General features: G+C 37.6%; 1 protein-coding gene across 1 annotated transcript in view; it reads right to left on the reverse strand.

Moving 5' to 3' along the window:
• The window catches only part of LOC126175479 (meiosis-specific with OB domain-containing protein), a 275,449-nt gene that overhangs the window by 51,507 nt on the left and 209,183 nt on the right, over nt 1-14,759 (reverse strand). Inside the window, exon 7 of the mRNA XM_049922294.1 lies at nt 14,202-14,393. Within this exon, the coding sequence (XP_049778251.1) occupies nt 14,202-14,393 (192 nt within the window). The remainder of the gene's footprint in view (nt 1-14,201; nt 14,394-14,759) is intronic.

A 14,759-nucleotide genomic window follows, 5' to 3' on the forward strand; every position in this document is an offset into this window, starting at 1 on the left:
CATGGGTTTCAAAAAAGACGGTCATGTGAAACCCAGCTTGCGCTATTCGTCCACGAGACTCAGAGGGCCATAGACACGGGTTCACAGGTAGACGCTGTTTCTTGACTTCCGCAAGGCGTTCGATACAGTTCCCCACAGTCGTTTAATGAACAAAGTAAGAACATATGGACTATCAGACCAATTGTGTGATTGGACTGAGGAGTTCCTAGATAACAGGACGCAGCATGTCATTCTCAATGGAGAGAAGTCATCCGAAGTAAGAGTGATTTCAGGTGTGCCGCAGGGGAGTGTCATAGGACCGTTGCTATTCACAATATACATAAATGACCTGGTGGATGACATCGGAAGTTCACTGAGGCTTTTTGCAGATGATGCTGTGGTGTATCGAGAGGTTGTAACAATGGAAAATTGTACTGAAATGCAGGAGGATCTGCAGCGAATTGACGCATGGTGCAGGGAATGGCAATTGAATCTCAATGTAGACAAGTGTAAAGTGCTGCGAATACACAGAAAGATAGATCCTTTATCATTTAGCTACAAAATAGCAGGTCAGCAACTGGAAGCAGTTAATACCATAAATTATCTGGGAGTACGCATTAGGAGTGATTTAAAATGGAATGATCATATAATGTTGATCGTCGGTAAAGCAGATGCCAGACTGAGATTCATTGGAAGAATCCTAAGGAAATGCAATCCGAAAACAAAGGAAGTAGGTTACAGTACGCTTGTTCGCCCACTGCTTGAATACTGCTCAGCAGTGTGGGATCCGTACCAGATAGGGTTGGTAGAAGATATAGAGAAGATCCAACGGAGAGCAGCGCGCTTCGTTATAGGATCACTTAGTAATTGCGAAAGCATTACGGAGGTGATGGATAAACTCCAGTGGAAGACTCTGCAGGAGAGACGCTGAGTAGCTCGGTACAGGCTTTTGTTAATGTTTCGAGAACATACCTTCACCGAAGAGTCAAGCAGTATATTGCTTCCTCCTACATATATCTCGCGAAGAGACCATGAGGATAAAATCAGAGAGATTAGAGTCCACACAGAGGCATACCGACAATCCTTCTTTCCACGAACAATACGAGACTGGAATAGAAGGGAGAACCGATAGAGGTACTCAAGGTACCCTCCACCACATACCGTCAGGTGGCTTGCGAAGTATGGATGTAGATGTAGATGTAGATGTAGAGGGAAAGATGAAAGGCTGTGGGTTTTAAGGGAGAGGGTGAGGAGTCATTCCAATCCCGGGAGCGGAAAGACTGACCTTAGGGGGAAAAAAGGACAAGTATACACTCGCACACACACTGGATATGTGTGTGTGTGCGAGTGCATACCTGTCCTTTTTTCCCCCTAAGGTCAGTCTTTCCGCTCCCGGGATTGGAATGACTCCTCACCCTCTCCCTTAAAACCCACATCCTTTCATCTTTCCCTCTCCTTCCCTCTTTCCTGAAGAAGCAACCGTTGGTTGCGAAAGCTTGAAATTTTGTGTCTGTGTTTGTGTGTTTTTTATTGTGCCTACCTACCAGCGCTTTCCTGTTTGTTAAGTCATGGAATCTTTGTTTTTAATTTATTATATATATATATATATATATATATATATATATATATTTTTTTTTTTTTTTTTTTTTCCCCTAAGGTAAGTCTTTCCGCTCCCGGGATTGGAATGACTCCTTACCCTCTCCCTTAAAACCCATATCCTTTTGTCTTTCCTTCTCCTTCCCTCTTTCCTGACGAGGCAATCGTTGGTTGCGAAAGCTAGATTTTTGTGTGTATGTTTGTTTGTTTGTGTGTCTATCGACCTGCCAGCGCTTTTGTTTGGTAAGTCTCATCATCTTTCTTTTTAAATATATTAAATATATTTTTCCCACGTGGAATGTTTCCCTCTAATATATATATATATATTAGAGGGAAACATTCCACGTGGGAAAAATATATTTAATATATTTAAAAAGAAAGATGATGAGACTTACCAAACAAAAGCGCTGGCAGGTCGATAGACACACAAACAAACAAACATACACACAAAAATCTAGCTTTCGCAACCAACGATTGCCTCGTCAGGAAAGAGGGAAGGAGAAGGAAAGACAAAAGGATATGGGTTTTAAGGGAGAGGGTAAGGAGTCATTCCAATCCCGGGAGCGGAAAGACTTACCTTAGGGGAAAAAAAGGATAGGTATACACTCGCACACACACACATATCCATCCGCATATACACAGACACAAGCAGACATTTGTAAAGGCAAAGAGTTTGGGCAGAGATGTCAGTCGGGACGGAAGTACAGAGGCAAAGATGATGTTGAAAGACAGGTGAGGTATGAGCGGCGGCAGATTGAAATTAGAAATTATCTCCGCTAATTTCTAATTTCAATCTGCCGCCGCTCATACCTCACCTGTCTTTCAACATCATCTTTGCCTCTGTACTTCCGTCCCGACTGACATCTCTGCCCAAACTCTTTGCCTTTACAAATGTCTGCTTGTGTCTGTGTATATGCGGATGGATATGTGTGTGTGTGCGAGTGTATACCTATCCTTTTTTTCCCCTAAGGTAAGTCTTTCCACTCCCGGGATTGGAATGACTCCTTACCCTCTCCCTTAAAACCCATATCCTTTTGTCTTTCCTTCTCCTTCCCTCTTTCCTGACGAGGCAACTGTTGGTTGCGAAAGCTAGATTTTTGTGTGTATGTTTGTGTTTGTTTGTGTGTCTATCGACCTGCCAGCGCTTTTGTTTGGTAAGTCTCATCATCTTTCTTTTTAATATATATATATATATATATGTATGTATGATACTTCACATAAGCTTCCTGTTGTAGTATCGCATTCTTTGTTTTTTTTATGTTGTACTAAACAGACACACTATAAGTTTCTGCTTTGTCTGCATCAACAAATATATTTCCCACAAAACAATGTACTGTGCATGGCACAGGGAATATCATACCACTATCATCAGTTTTCTGTCCTATCAGTTCATGTACTGAGTGAAGGAAAAGTGACACACTGTATACCTGTGTACAGGTCCTAATCTCTCTTACCTTATTCACATGGTTCCTACATGGGATATACGATGGTGTCAGCATAATGGTCACATTCTTCAACCACAGATTGTCTAAGTTCACCCAACAAGGTTTCACAAGAACTATGGCATCTTTCTCCCAAAGATCCCCATTTAAATTTCCTTAACATTTTTGTTATTCTTTCTTATAGGCTATACCACTGTGTTATGAACCCAGCAGTATGCCTCTGCATCTGTTTGATGTCTGTTGTCATGACTACTTGATAAGGATTCCTAATATTGGAGCAATGCTCTACAATTTGTTGCACTAGCATCATGTATACAAGTTCTCCAACAGATACAGCACACTTTTGCAGAATCTGTAAAATAAACTTAAAGTCTTCCATTACCCTTCCCTAATACTGAATTTACATGATTATACCATTACTTACAGTTTCTTCATATTACCTCTAATTACTTATTATACAAGTTTCTTTATATTACCTCTAATTACTGATACAATGTGACATACTCAATATGTTCACCACTAATCTTGTAACTGGACACCATAAGGGACTTTCTTTTTGTTATAGACATTATCTTCCATTTATTCTCATTTAAAGAGAGATACTATTCATTACACAAAGAGGAACTTTTTCCCAAAGCCTTCTTGCATTTCCTTATGATCTTCCAATGAAGGTACTTTACTTTAGACTGCATCATCATCAGCAAATAACCTTGTACTGTTGCTGATCCTATCTGATAAATTGTTAATGTATACTGAGAACCTTAGACGTTTTATTATACTTACTTTCAGCACCACCTAATGTCAGTTCCACATGTGAAATATTCAAGCTGGTCACATATTTGCAAAGATATTCTGTATCATTGTCTATGACGTGATCAGTGTCAAACACTTTTTGGATATCTTGGAAGATGGAAGCTACCTGTTGGTCGTATCTTTTATTTGCTAAACAATGTATATGAATAAATCAAGCTGTGTTTCACATGAGTGGTTTTTCCTAAGTGCATGTTGATTCTTTGAGAGAATTTTGTTTTCCTCCAGGAATGTTGGACCTTAAAATATGCTGTAGACTCATGGAACAGATGAAAGTCAAAGATAATGGGTGGTAATTTGTTGCATCAAATCTCTCACTCTTTTTGCAAACAGGAGTGACGTGCTCCTCTCCAGTCACACAAGTTTATCTATTCTGCAAGAGATTTTGAATACAAAGTTGCTAGGGACATTGCTAATTCCACAGCATGTTCAATGTAAAATGTAATTCAAATTATGTTGGGGCCTGATGCCTTGTTCACTTTTATTTGTCTAAGTGTTTTCTAATTCCAGGTTGCTAATATAGACATCTCTCATTGGTATCCTCATGCATGAATAGGAAGTTTAATATTTCATATTTCTGTATGCTGTCTTCAGTCTCAACACCAAACAGATCCATCAGATATTGAATGGATGGTTTGGACCTGTTCATTGACTTTACATACATCCAGAACTTCCTAGAATTTTCTGATATATCTTTCACCATGATCTGATCGTGAAAATTTTTGTAGGGTTCATTTATGGCCCTTCTTATGGATGTTTGATGTAAGCTATGTACGGAAAAAATGAGATGAAAATTACAATGACAAATGGTACAAATACTAATGGTAAAAACAAATTTTCTTGGTAATTTTGAGTTGTTCTTGCCAACAACTGTATTTCCCCTATCCTTTCACAAGATATTTTAATCCCTTTAGTGATCCAGGGGCTATTACATGGGTTTTTAATGTCCTTTCCGATTAGCTTATGTGGAAAGCTATTTTCAAATAGTGATATGAATTTAACATGGAATAGACTAAATTATATACCAGCATATGGTTCATTACAAATTTCATCCCGTGTGCGACTGTACCTGACAGTTACTGCTGAGTAGTTGCCCTTCCAAACAGCAGTCCATATAACCAAACCAGTTGCGTCTTTTCCTGTGATTACATATACTTTAGGCACTGGGGCTATGCACGGCTGTGTTTCAAAAGAAGAGCTAAAAATAGTTATGCCTGCTTTCATGCCCTGCAGCCAATATGCTCCGAATAGTAGCCTGTGAATGTGATCCTGCAGTCAGATAGTTAATGCACTGGCTAGTGCTGTGAATTAATAAATTACACAGAAATATAAAATAAAAGATAAATGAATAATTTCATAAAAGGGTTTTGTTTTAATGTCTGCAGTTGATGAAGATGACAGAGACTCAAAACATATCAGAGCTCCACATGATGATTCAAAAATTAACACAAATGATGCAAATGGTGGGAACTCATAGTCTGTCTATTCTCAGCTCCATAATACAGCCAGAAAAAGTTTAGAGTCCTATTATGGAATGCACAATCAGACCTCTCAAAATACAGAATCCCGTCAGAAGTTTAGGTATTGTAGCGGCCTACACCGCCCAGAATCAGTCACCTATATGAATGAATCATGCACGTTACCATAGGCAGCTCTGCCTCTTCCAACATTTGAGAAAATGTGTCCAGAATCGTTCCCTTGAGCTCTTCACTCAAAAAGTCCCAGTCTCCACTTGACACCAGCAGTGTTCCACCACTGTGTGACTCTCATCGGCTGAAGGCCATCCCCACCAATAATAAATCGTTCTCTAGCTCTACAGACATGATTTGATTCAACACATTTCCCAGACTAAATTAATATGTGATAACAATATTTGAATAAAGAAATATCATAAACATTTGCTTACACTCAGCATACTCACAGTACTTATAAATAAAGGTTTGTTCATTAATAAATAAGCCAGTGTTCTTACGCAATTGTATTTATGTTAAATGACAACAGATTGTTGCTAAAATTGCTTAAACACTTATTTATGCATGTTTGACTGAAGCTTCTTCTGGTGCACTTTTCAGTTGTGGTGTCCACTAACATGTGTAACTGACCTCTTTTAAATTAGCACAGCTTTTTAATAGCACTTTGCAATCAACATTTAAATAAAGATATTGGATGAATAGTAAACTGTTCATTACATGTAAAGACAAGTATAACAATATGTGAGGCACTGAAGCTGTGTTCATTTGCTGTGTAAATGTGGAGAATACAATGTTCTGACAAACATTTACATAATGAAAAAGATATAAAAGAGGTGTGTAAATGTGAAGAATACAATGTTCTGCCAAACATTTACATAATGAAAAAGATATAAAAGAGGTTGTAAATCAATACATTTGTTCTAACTGATTCCCACTGAGGAATATCAATACTGTAAGGCACTATCTTATTTATTTTAACTGATCAGAAAGGACATTTATTACTGGGTGTACAGTTATTTTCTTATTTGAATGTCACCAAACAAAATATTGTCAATCAGAGTTCTATTATCTTTATCCACTCATGTTGGAAAGTTAATTACTGAGGATACAAATAAGGTTTCCAGATAATTTTTCCTATCAGAATTCTATATAAAAATCTGCACTGAAATCGCCACAGACTATTAACTTATTAACTGCTTGCTGCTGTCTGATGGACAGTATAGTAAGGAATACAAATTCCTCATGAATAGTTCGAAATTTCCCATTGGGGATCTATTTAACTTGCAATTAAAAATGAACTGTTTCCATTATTAACTCACAATAACACACTTCTATCTACTTGTCTCAGTGTTTTTGAACTTGTGTTCTGTCTTAGTACATGTAACAACTTCTCCTTTTCCCACATTAATTCAACATGAGTAAGCTGCTAGAGTAAACATTTTTATATGTGACTTATCTAACCCTGTGGTTATGTGGTGCTCAAAGGAGCTGAGGATGTATATTTTTTCTGAGCTGTCTAAATTTTCCAGGCAACAAGCTCTTCTGCCTTATTACTCAGTTGTCTGTTATTCTGATGAAATGTGCTAACCTTATATTTCTGTGCATTCTTAAGTGATTTGTGGGGTCCTTATGTAACTTTAACTTCCTTGCTAACAAGGTGCCTGAATCTGGATTCTAACCTGACGCCATTAACCAAGGGAATCTTGCTTTGTGTGATTGTCACCTCCTGTACATTTTCAGCAAGTAGCTCATCCATCCTATCTTTCTCTCTCTTATTCAGGTGTAGGCTGTGACTAGTATATCTCCATCTCCGAACTGTAGCAAGGGCACTGCACTCATTTGCGATTTCATTTCAGTCAGTAGGAGCCTGCTCAATGCAAGTGTAGCTGCTACTCCAATTTCATTTATATTATCCCTAATGCTGTAATTTCTGCCTTTAGCCAGGCTGTTCCCTGCTTCACATACTATGATAATCTGATCCTCTTTGCCGAAATTTTTGCACAAATTCCTTACATTCTCTGTCACCTGGATAAGGCTAGTATTTCGCTGCACAATACTTGTCACCTGGTACCCTGTTCCTAATTTGTACTGTACCATCTGGCCCATGCCCCTCCCATGGATACTACCAAGCAGCAAGAGTCTTTTCTTCCCACTATCTTTTGGTACTGTCCTACTTAGTTTCTTTGCTAGAGGTCTACTGCACTCTAATGTGACCAACAGCTGGATGAGGCTCTTCCCCTCCTATGTCCGGTAACAACTCAGATTTATTTGATACTGCAACCTCAGATGTAGATGAACAAGTTGAAGAGCTTTTCCCTTTCTGCCCATTGCTTATTACCTTCACCCAGCTCTCACTGTTTTTCTCCCCCTTCAACCTTGCTAGTTCAATTTTTTTTAATCCCTCACCACACTTTACACTATATGAATTTTTGTTATTTGTGAGTCGCAAAAATTATACCTACTGGTTAGTATATAACATAACATAAAAGGTTAAATATTTCTGCTTAAAACAGCAACTCATCACTCACTTAACTGTTGAATCTGTTAATTAACTTATTCACATTAAAATGTAACTTTTAATGTAAACTCAGTGTAGAGAAACAGTAGAGAAACAAACTGCTAGAGTAAAGTTTCTGAATCAAACAAGATTCGTGCTACTTTCTAGAAATATGAACTTAACGATGAAGGGATATGCTCTACTTAATTTCTGAAAAAAAAGAGCAATTAAATGGGATTCTATAAGTTTATTGCATCAAAACATAAACAAAAATATGACTTCAACCTAACTTTATGGTCTTTTCAAGTTTTCTGGAATAATATGTAAAAAAAAGTGAAAACTTTAATAATAACCTTAAAAACACATTAAAAAACCTAAAAGATGAATAGTCTGTGCCAAACTATTGTTACAATTTTAGGTTTACGAATCACATTGTATTTTAGGTGCTTTCCAAAGTATAGATGCTAAAATTGATAAATTTAAATATTGCAAAGTATTTTCTGACAGTATTTATATGAATGCAGTCTCATATGAAACTGTTACATTGATGATAAGTAACATGGACAAGATGAGAATAGAAACTTTTGGTTGGTTGGTTGGTTGGTTTGGAAGGGACCAAACTACAAAGGCCATCGGTCCATAGAAGCTTTTGAAATGTAGAGTTACAGAAGAATGCAGAAGTTAGATAGGTTGGATAACCAATAAAAATATAATGAACCAACAGTATTATGAAAAGAATAGTTGCTACTCGTAATATGTTGAAGATGATCTGTCGCAGATAGGCACAACAAAAAGACTGTGAAACGAAGTTTTTAACCAAATAGGTCTTCATCAGAATTATACATCATACATATACACACTCATGCAAACAAAACTCATGCGCACATATGTGTGTGTGTGCTCTAATTCTGATGAAGGCCTGTTTAGCGGAAAACTTTGTTTGACAATCTTTTTGTTGTGCCTATCTGTGTACTCAGCATTTCTGCTATATGGTGAGTAGCAACTATCCTTTTCATGATATTGTCATTATTCCATCCTGGATTTTCCTTTGTTTGATTTATTCTGAACTGAGTTTGAGGTAGATGACTTCATGCCATAATTTGGCTAAAAGATGGGATAAGCGGATAGGTACATCCTGAGGCATCAAAAAGTAGTTAAACTGGTACCCGATGAGATGTGCAAGGTAAAATTTGTAGAGATGGACCAAGATCTGACTATGGTAAACAAGTTCAGAAAGAAGCAGGTTGCATTAATCATGTGGAAATGAAGACACTTGCAATGGACGGACTAATGTGAAGAGCTGCATTAAGGCAGGCTTGAGATCAAAGATTTCAATAACAACAATAATAACAATGCGTAGGCTCCTAATGAAGAATGTACCAACACGAATATCAAGAGTGGTTACTTTCTATCACCGCCTACACTTAAGAATTTCACCTAGGGATATCTACTCTCAAGGACACATTGGGCTTCAACACTCTTCTACATAGCCACCTGTTTCTCTCTCTCTCTCTCTACCTTGTCCTACAGCGTCATAAATTTCCAACTCACTCCACTCAAAACTTACCCATCCCAAAAAGGTGGCAGGTTGAGAATAAGCAGGGATAAAAGGAATGTCAACCTCTTCCACTGCACATAGATTAATTATTTAGCTTCCTACACCTCACAATGGAAGCCAGCTTTATGTAACATGTAGTGTGGTGAATAAATTAATTTACAATGACCGAGACTGAACAATCCTTTTTCCCTGCTTATTCTCTCCACTTAGTTTCCACACACTTTTTGTCCGAATCAGTTATCTACACCAGTTCTACCTTCTCTCTGGCAATACACAATACACCTTGAAGGAACTTAGCTATCAGCTTCACTTGTTATTGTTTTGTTTCTAAAATAATTTGTTCTTTTAGTACCTCTCCTAACTGGAGAGTATCACTAACTTATACTTTGGTGTAGTGCGTAGTCATCTCAATATATCTTTACTTCCTCCTCTTTCTGTGGATCAATAAACAGAAACATTTGATTTCAAAACCTGCATCTTTAGAATACATGTCGGTTATAATGAAACTTTTGCTACTTGAGAGGGCCTCTATGAAAAATGAGTGATCGTACGACAGTAAAACATTGTCAAAACATTTGTAAGGACATACGAAGAGAAAAAATGAATAAATCATTGAAAGAAACATATTGTAATTTCCACATGAGGGGGTTAGAATCCAGTGATCTTGGTGATTATGCAATTTAGAATGACTGGCCAATGATTTGGTTTACTCCTGGGAGGTGCCGATGGCCAGTTGCACCACAAATTGTTGAAGAAGTTACTGTTGCCATGGCTGAGAAGCTGTTTGCAATGCACAATCTTCAAGCAGCTTGAGCTGTGTCACAACAGCTGAACATTCCAATGCCCACCATTTGAAAGTGCTGTGAACAATTTTGAAATGGTATCCATAAAAACTTCTGATTACTCACTTGTTTTGCCACATGACGCAAACATTCAAACAGACTTTGCTCTTACATTTCTTGCATGGGTTTAAGTTGATGACATGTGGCCTTGTAACATTTTGTAGAGTGATAAAACACACTTTACTTTCACTGGGCTGTGAACACTCACAGCAGTCGCATTTGAGGACTGTAACCACCAATGAAAGTTCATGAAGTTCCTGCAAAGTGAACACGTCACTGTGTTGTGGGGCTCCAAGGAAAAGCTCATGATTGATCCATTCTTATTTGAGGAACTCAGGCCTCAAGTACCAAGAAGATGCAGCGTGAATGGTACATATTACTGTGATCTGCTTCACTGACATGTGATCCTTGCTCTAAGCAGAGAGGTGCTTTGGACTCAACTGTTTTGATGCACAATGGAGCTCTACCTCACACTGGTTGTGAGGTCAATTGCTTACTCCATAACACATCTGAAGAAATCTGAATCATTGTTCAATCATCCTAAACTGTGCACCCACTAAGATCACCAGATTTCAATCCTCTCATGTGGACACTAAAATGCGTTTCTTTCCACACTTAATTTGTTACTTATCTTCTGCATGTTCTTACAAATGTTTCCACAAAGTTCCATTTTCATAGGGTCACTCATCTTTCATGGAGCTCCTCTCAAGTAGCAAAAGTTTATTTATAACAACCCTCTACTTTTCAATATTTCTGTCTACTTTTATAACACATATTGTGATAGCTGATGTAACCAGTTTTGTGGTACCATTTTGCAACATGACATTAGCTGTTTAATCAAAGAGTATGGGTGTATGTGGGACAGAAAACTTTATTCTGTAAGAATACAGAAGAAAACAGTATAGATTTAAGAGCTGGTAGTCTGAAATAAAGCAATATAATGTTGAAATTTTTTAGATATCAACATTTAATAGTACCAGTTGAAGCATCAACTGGACATATATATTGTGACGATTGATCACATTTATCATATTACTTCCCACTGATCATTTTGGAGCTAACACTTGGTTCAAGAATCATAAAAGAAGGTTGTATACATGGAAGAATCCTGGAGATACTAGAAGGTATCAGGTAGATTATATAATGGTAAGACAGAGATTTAGGAACCAGGTTTTAAACTGTAAGACATTTCCAGGGGCAGATGTGGACTCTGACCACAATCTATTGGTTATGAACTGTAGATTAAAACTGAAGAAACTGCAAAAAGGTGGGAATTTAAGGAGATGGGACCTGGATAAACTGAAAGAACCAGGGGTTGTACTGAGTTTCAGGGAGAGCATAAGGGAACAACTGACAGGAATAGGGGAGAGAAATACAATAGAAGAAGAATGGGTAGATTTGAGGAATGAAATAGTGAAGGCAACAGAGGATCAAGTAGGTAAAAAGACGAGTGCTAGTAGAAATCCTTGGGTAACAGAAGAGATACTGAATTTAATTGATGAAAGGAGGAAATACAAAAATGCAGTAAGTGAAGCAGGCAAAAAGGAATGCAAACGTCTCAAAAATGAAATCAACAGGAAGTGCAAAATGGCTCAGCAGGGATGGCTAGAGGACAAATGTAAGGATGTAGAGGCTTGTCTCACGAGGGGTAAGATAGATACTGCCTACAGGAAAATTAGAGAGACCTTTGGAGAAAAGAGAGCCACTTGTATAAATATCAAGAGCTCAGATGGAAACCCAGTTCTAAGCAAAGAAGGGAAAGCAGAAAGGTGGAAGGAGTACATAGAGGGTCTATACGAGGGCGATGTACTTGAGGACAATATTATAGAAATGGAAGAGGATGTAGATGAAGATGAAATGGGAGATACGATACTGCGTGAAGAGTTTGACAGAGCCGTGAAAGACCTGAGTCAAAACAAGGCCCCGGGAGTAGACAACATTCCATTGGAACTACTGACGGCCTTGGGAGAGCCAGTCCTGACAAAACTCTAACATCTGGTGAGCCAGATGTAAGAGACAGGCGAAATACCCTCAGACTTCAAGAAGAATATAATAATTGCAATCCCAAAGAAAGCAGGTGTTGACAGATGTGAAAATTACCGAACTATCAATTTAATAAGTCACAGATGCAAAATACTAACGCGAATTCTTTACAGACGAATGGAAAAACTGGTAGAAGCCAGCCTCGGTGAAGATCAGTTTGGATTCCGCAGAAATGTTGGAACACGTGAGGCAATACTGACCTTACGACTTATCTTAGAAAATAGATTAAGGAAAGGCAAACCTACATTTCTAGCATTTGTAGACTTAGAGAAGGCTTTTGACAATGTTGAGTGGAATACTCTCTTTCAAATTCTAAAGGTGGCAAGGGGTAAAATACATGGAGTGAAAGGCTATTTACAATTTGTACAGAAACCAGATGGCAGCTATAAGAGTCAAGGGGCATGAAAGGGAAGCAGCGGTTGGGAAGGGAGTGAGACAGGGTTGTAGCCTGTCCCTGATGTTATTCAATCTGTATATTGAGCAAGTAGTAAAGGAAACAAAAGAAAAATTCGGAGTAGGTATTAAAGTCCATGGAGAAGAAATAAAAATGTTGAGGTTCGCCGATGACATTGTAATTCTGTCAGAGACAGCAAAGGACTTGGAAGAGCAGTTGAACGGAATGGACAGTGTCTTGAAAGGAGGATATAAGATGAACACCAACAAAAGCAAAACAAGGATAATGGAATGTAATCGAATTAAGTTGGGCGATGCTGAGGGAATTAGATTAGGAAATGAGACACTTAAAGTAGTAAAGGAGTTTTGCTATTTGGGGGGCAAAATAACTGATGATGGTCGAAGTAGAGAGGATATAAAATGTAGACTGGCAATGGCAAGGAAAGCGTGTCTGAAGAAGAGAAATTTGTTAACATCGAGTATAGATTTAAGTGTCACGAAGTCATTTCTGAAAGTATTTGTATGGAGTGTAGCCATGTATGGAAGTGAAACATGGATGATAAATAGTTTGGATAAGAAGAGAATAGAAGCTTTCGAAATGTGGTGCTACAGAAGAATGCTGAAGATTGGATGGGTATATCACATAACTAATGAGGAGGTATTGAATAGAATTGGGGAGAAGAGGAGTTTGTGGCACAACTTGACAAGAAGAAGGGACCGGTTGGTAGGACATGGTCTGAGGCATCAAGGGATCACAAATTTAGCATTGGAGGGCAGTGTGGAGGGTAAAAATCGTGGAGGGAGACCAAGAGATGAATACACTAAGCAGATTCAGAAGGATGTAGGTTGCAGTAAGTACTGGGAGATGAAGAAGCTTGCACAGGATAGAGTAGCATGGAGAGCTGCATCAAACCAGTCTCAGGAATGAAGACAACAACAACAACAATCATTTTGGAGGGCTATACTTCCAAGTCAGGTGGATTCATTTCAATTCGTAAGACATGTCTTTTTGGTAACCTGAGACTTGTGTCCACTAAAGAATGCATAACAATTTAACCAAAAGTCATACATTTAATACATCCATGCCTTAATAATTGACATAACTCCACTTGATTATGGAGATATAGCCCTCCAAAATGATCAGTGGAAAATATAATAAATGTGACCATGGCAGTGTATTTCTAGATGCTATTCATAATGGTTACAGTTAAGCCAAACCTAAAATATCTCAATTAAAAGTTAAGGATATTCAAAATAACTGCTGTATTTTCTGAATATTGTGATCTTCTGAGTTTTTAAGCTAAGAAAATTTCAGCTATTAAAAATACCATACTTAAGTTGTTTATTAGGCCAGTTTATACGATTATAATAAAAAATGGGTAATAGAAGGTAGCTTTCCACATGATCATCAAGTAAAATTACTTCAAAAACCATAACACTCGTTACACATTCTTATAAAAGTCATACACAGAACATTAAAATGATTTGCTTCATAGATATTTACTACTCAATATATTAGAGAGAATAAAGTTAGAAGGGAATAGAGCACTGAAGATTTTGAATACATACGGTCTGGTATTGTGCTAGCAAGCTGCTCCAGAATTGCACTAGGTTTAATAGGGGCTGTTCTTGCAAATGCTCGAAGCATAATTGCTTCAGAAGTGTCAGGATTCTCTGTTATTATAGTGCGCAGTCCATCACTAGCTACCATTCCACGTTTAAAAGCATTCCATTCAACTCTCATGTCTACTAAAAACAACACTGTGAACAGTTCATGAATTTATGAAACACATGTAGCATATATTTTTATGGCAATTAAAAATACATTACAAGTAAGAAATCAAAGCAAAACCATTATACTGAAGAATCAGAATAAGCTCTAAAAATGGATGCAAGCTCTGGTAGATGTTACTGTCATCCAACACAGTGATAATCATATACAGATCAACAGTTATAAGACTCAGTGAATACTTGCCTTATACTCTTAGATTATAGCAATATATGGCGTAAAACATGTTTTAAAAGGAAGAAGAATTAAAAGTTTGAGTTTAATACCCCATTAAACACAGCACAGAGTGTTATGGTATATTGATAATTTTAAAAATTTTTTGAAAACTATCAATATAC

This window comes from Schistocerca cancellata, chromosome 3 (assembly GCF_023864275.1).
Source record: "Schistocerca cancellata isolate TAMUIC-IGC-003103 chromosome 3, iqSchCanc2.1, whole genome shotgun sequence".
NCBI lineage: Eukaryota > Metazoa > Arthropoda > Insecta > Orthoptera > Acrididae > Schistocerca > Schistocerca cancellata.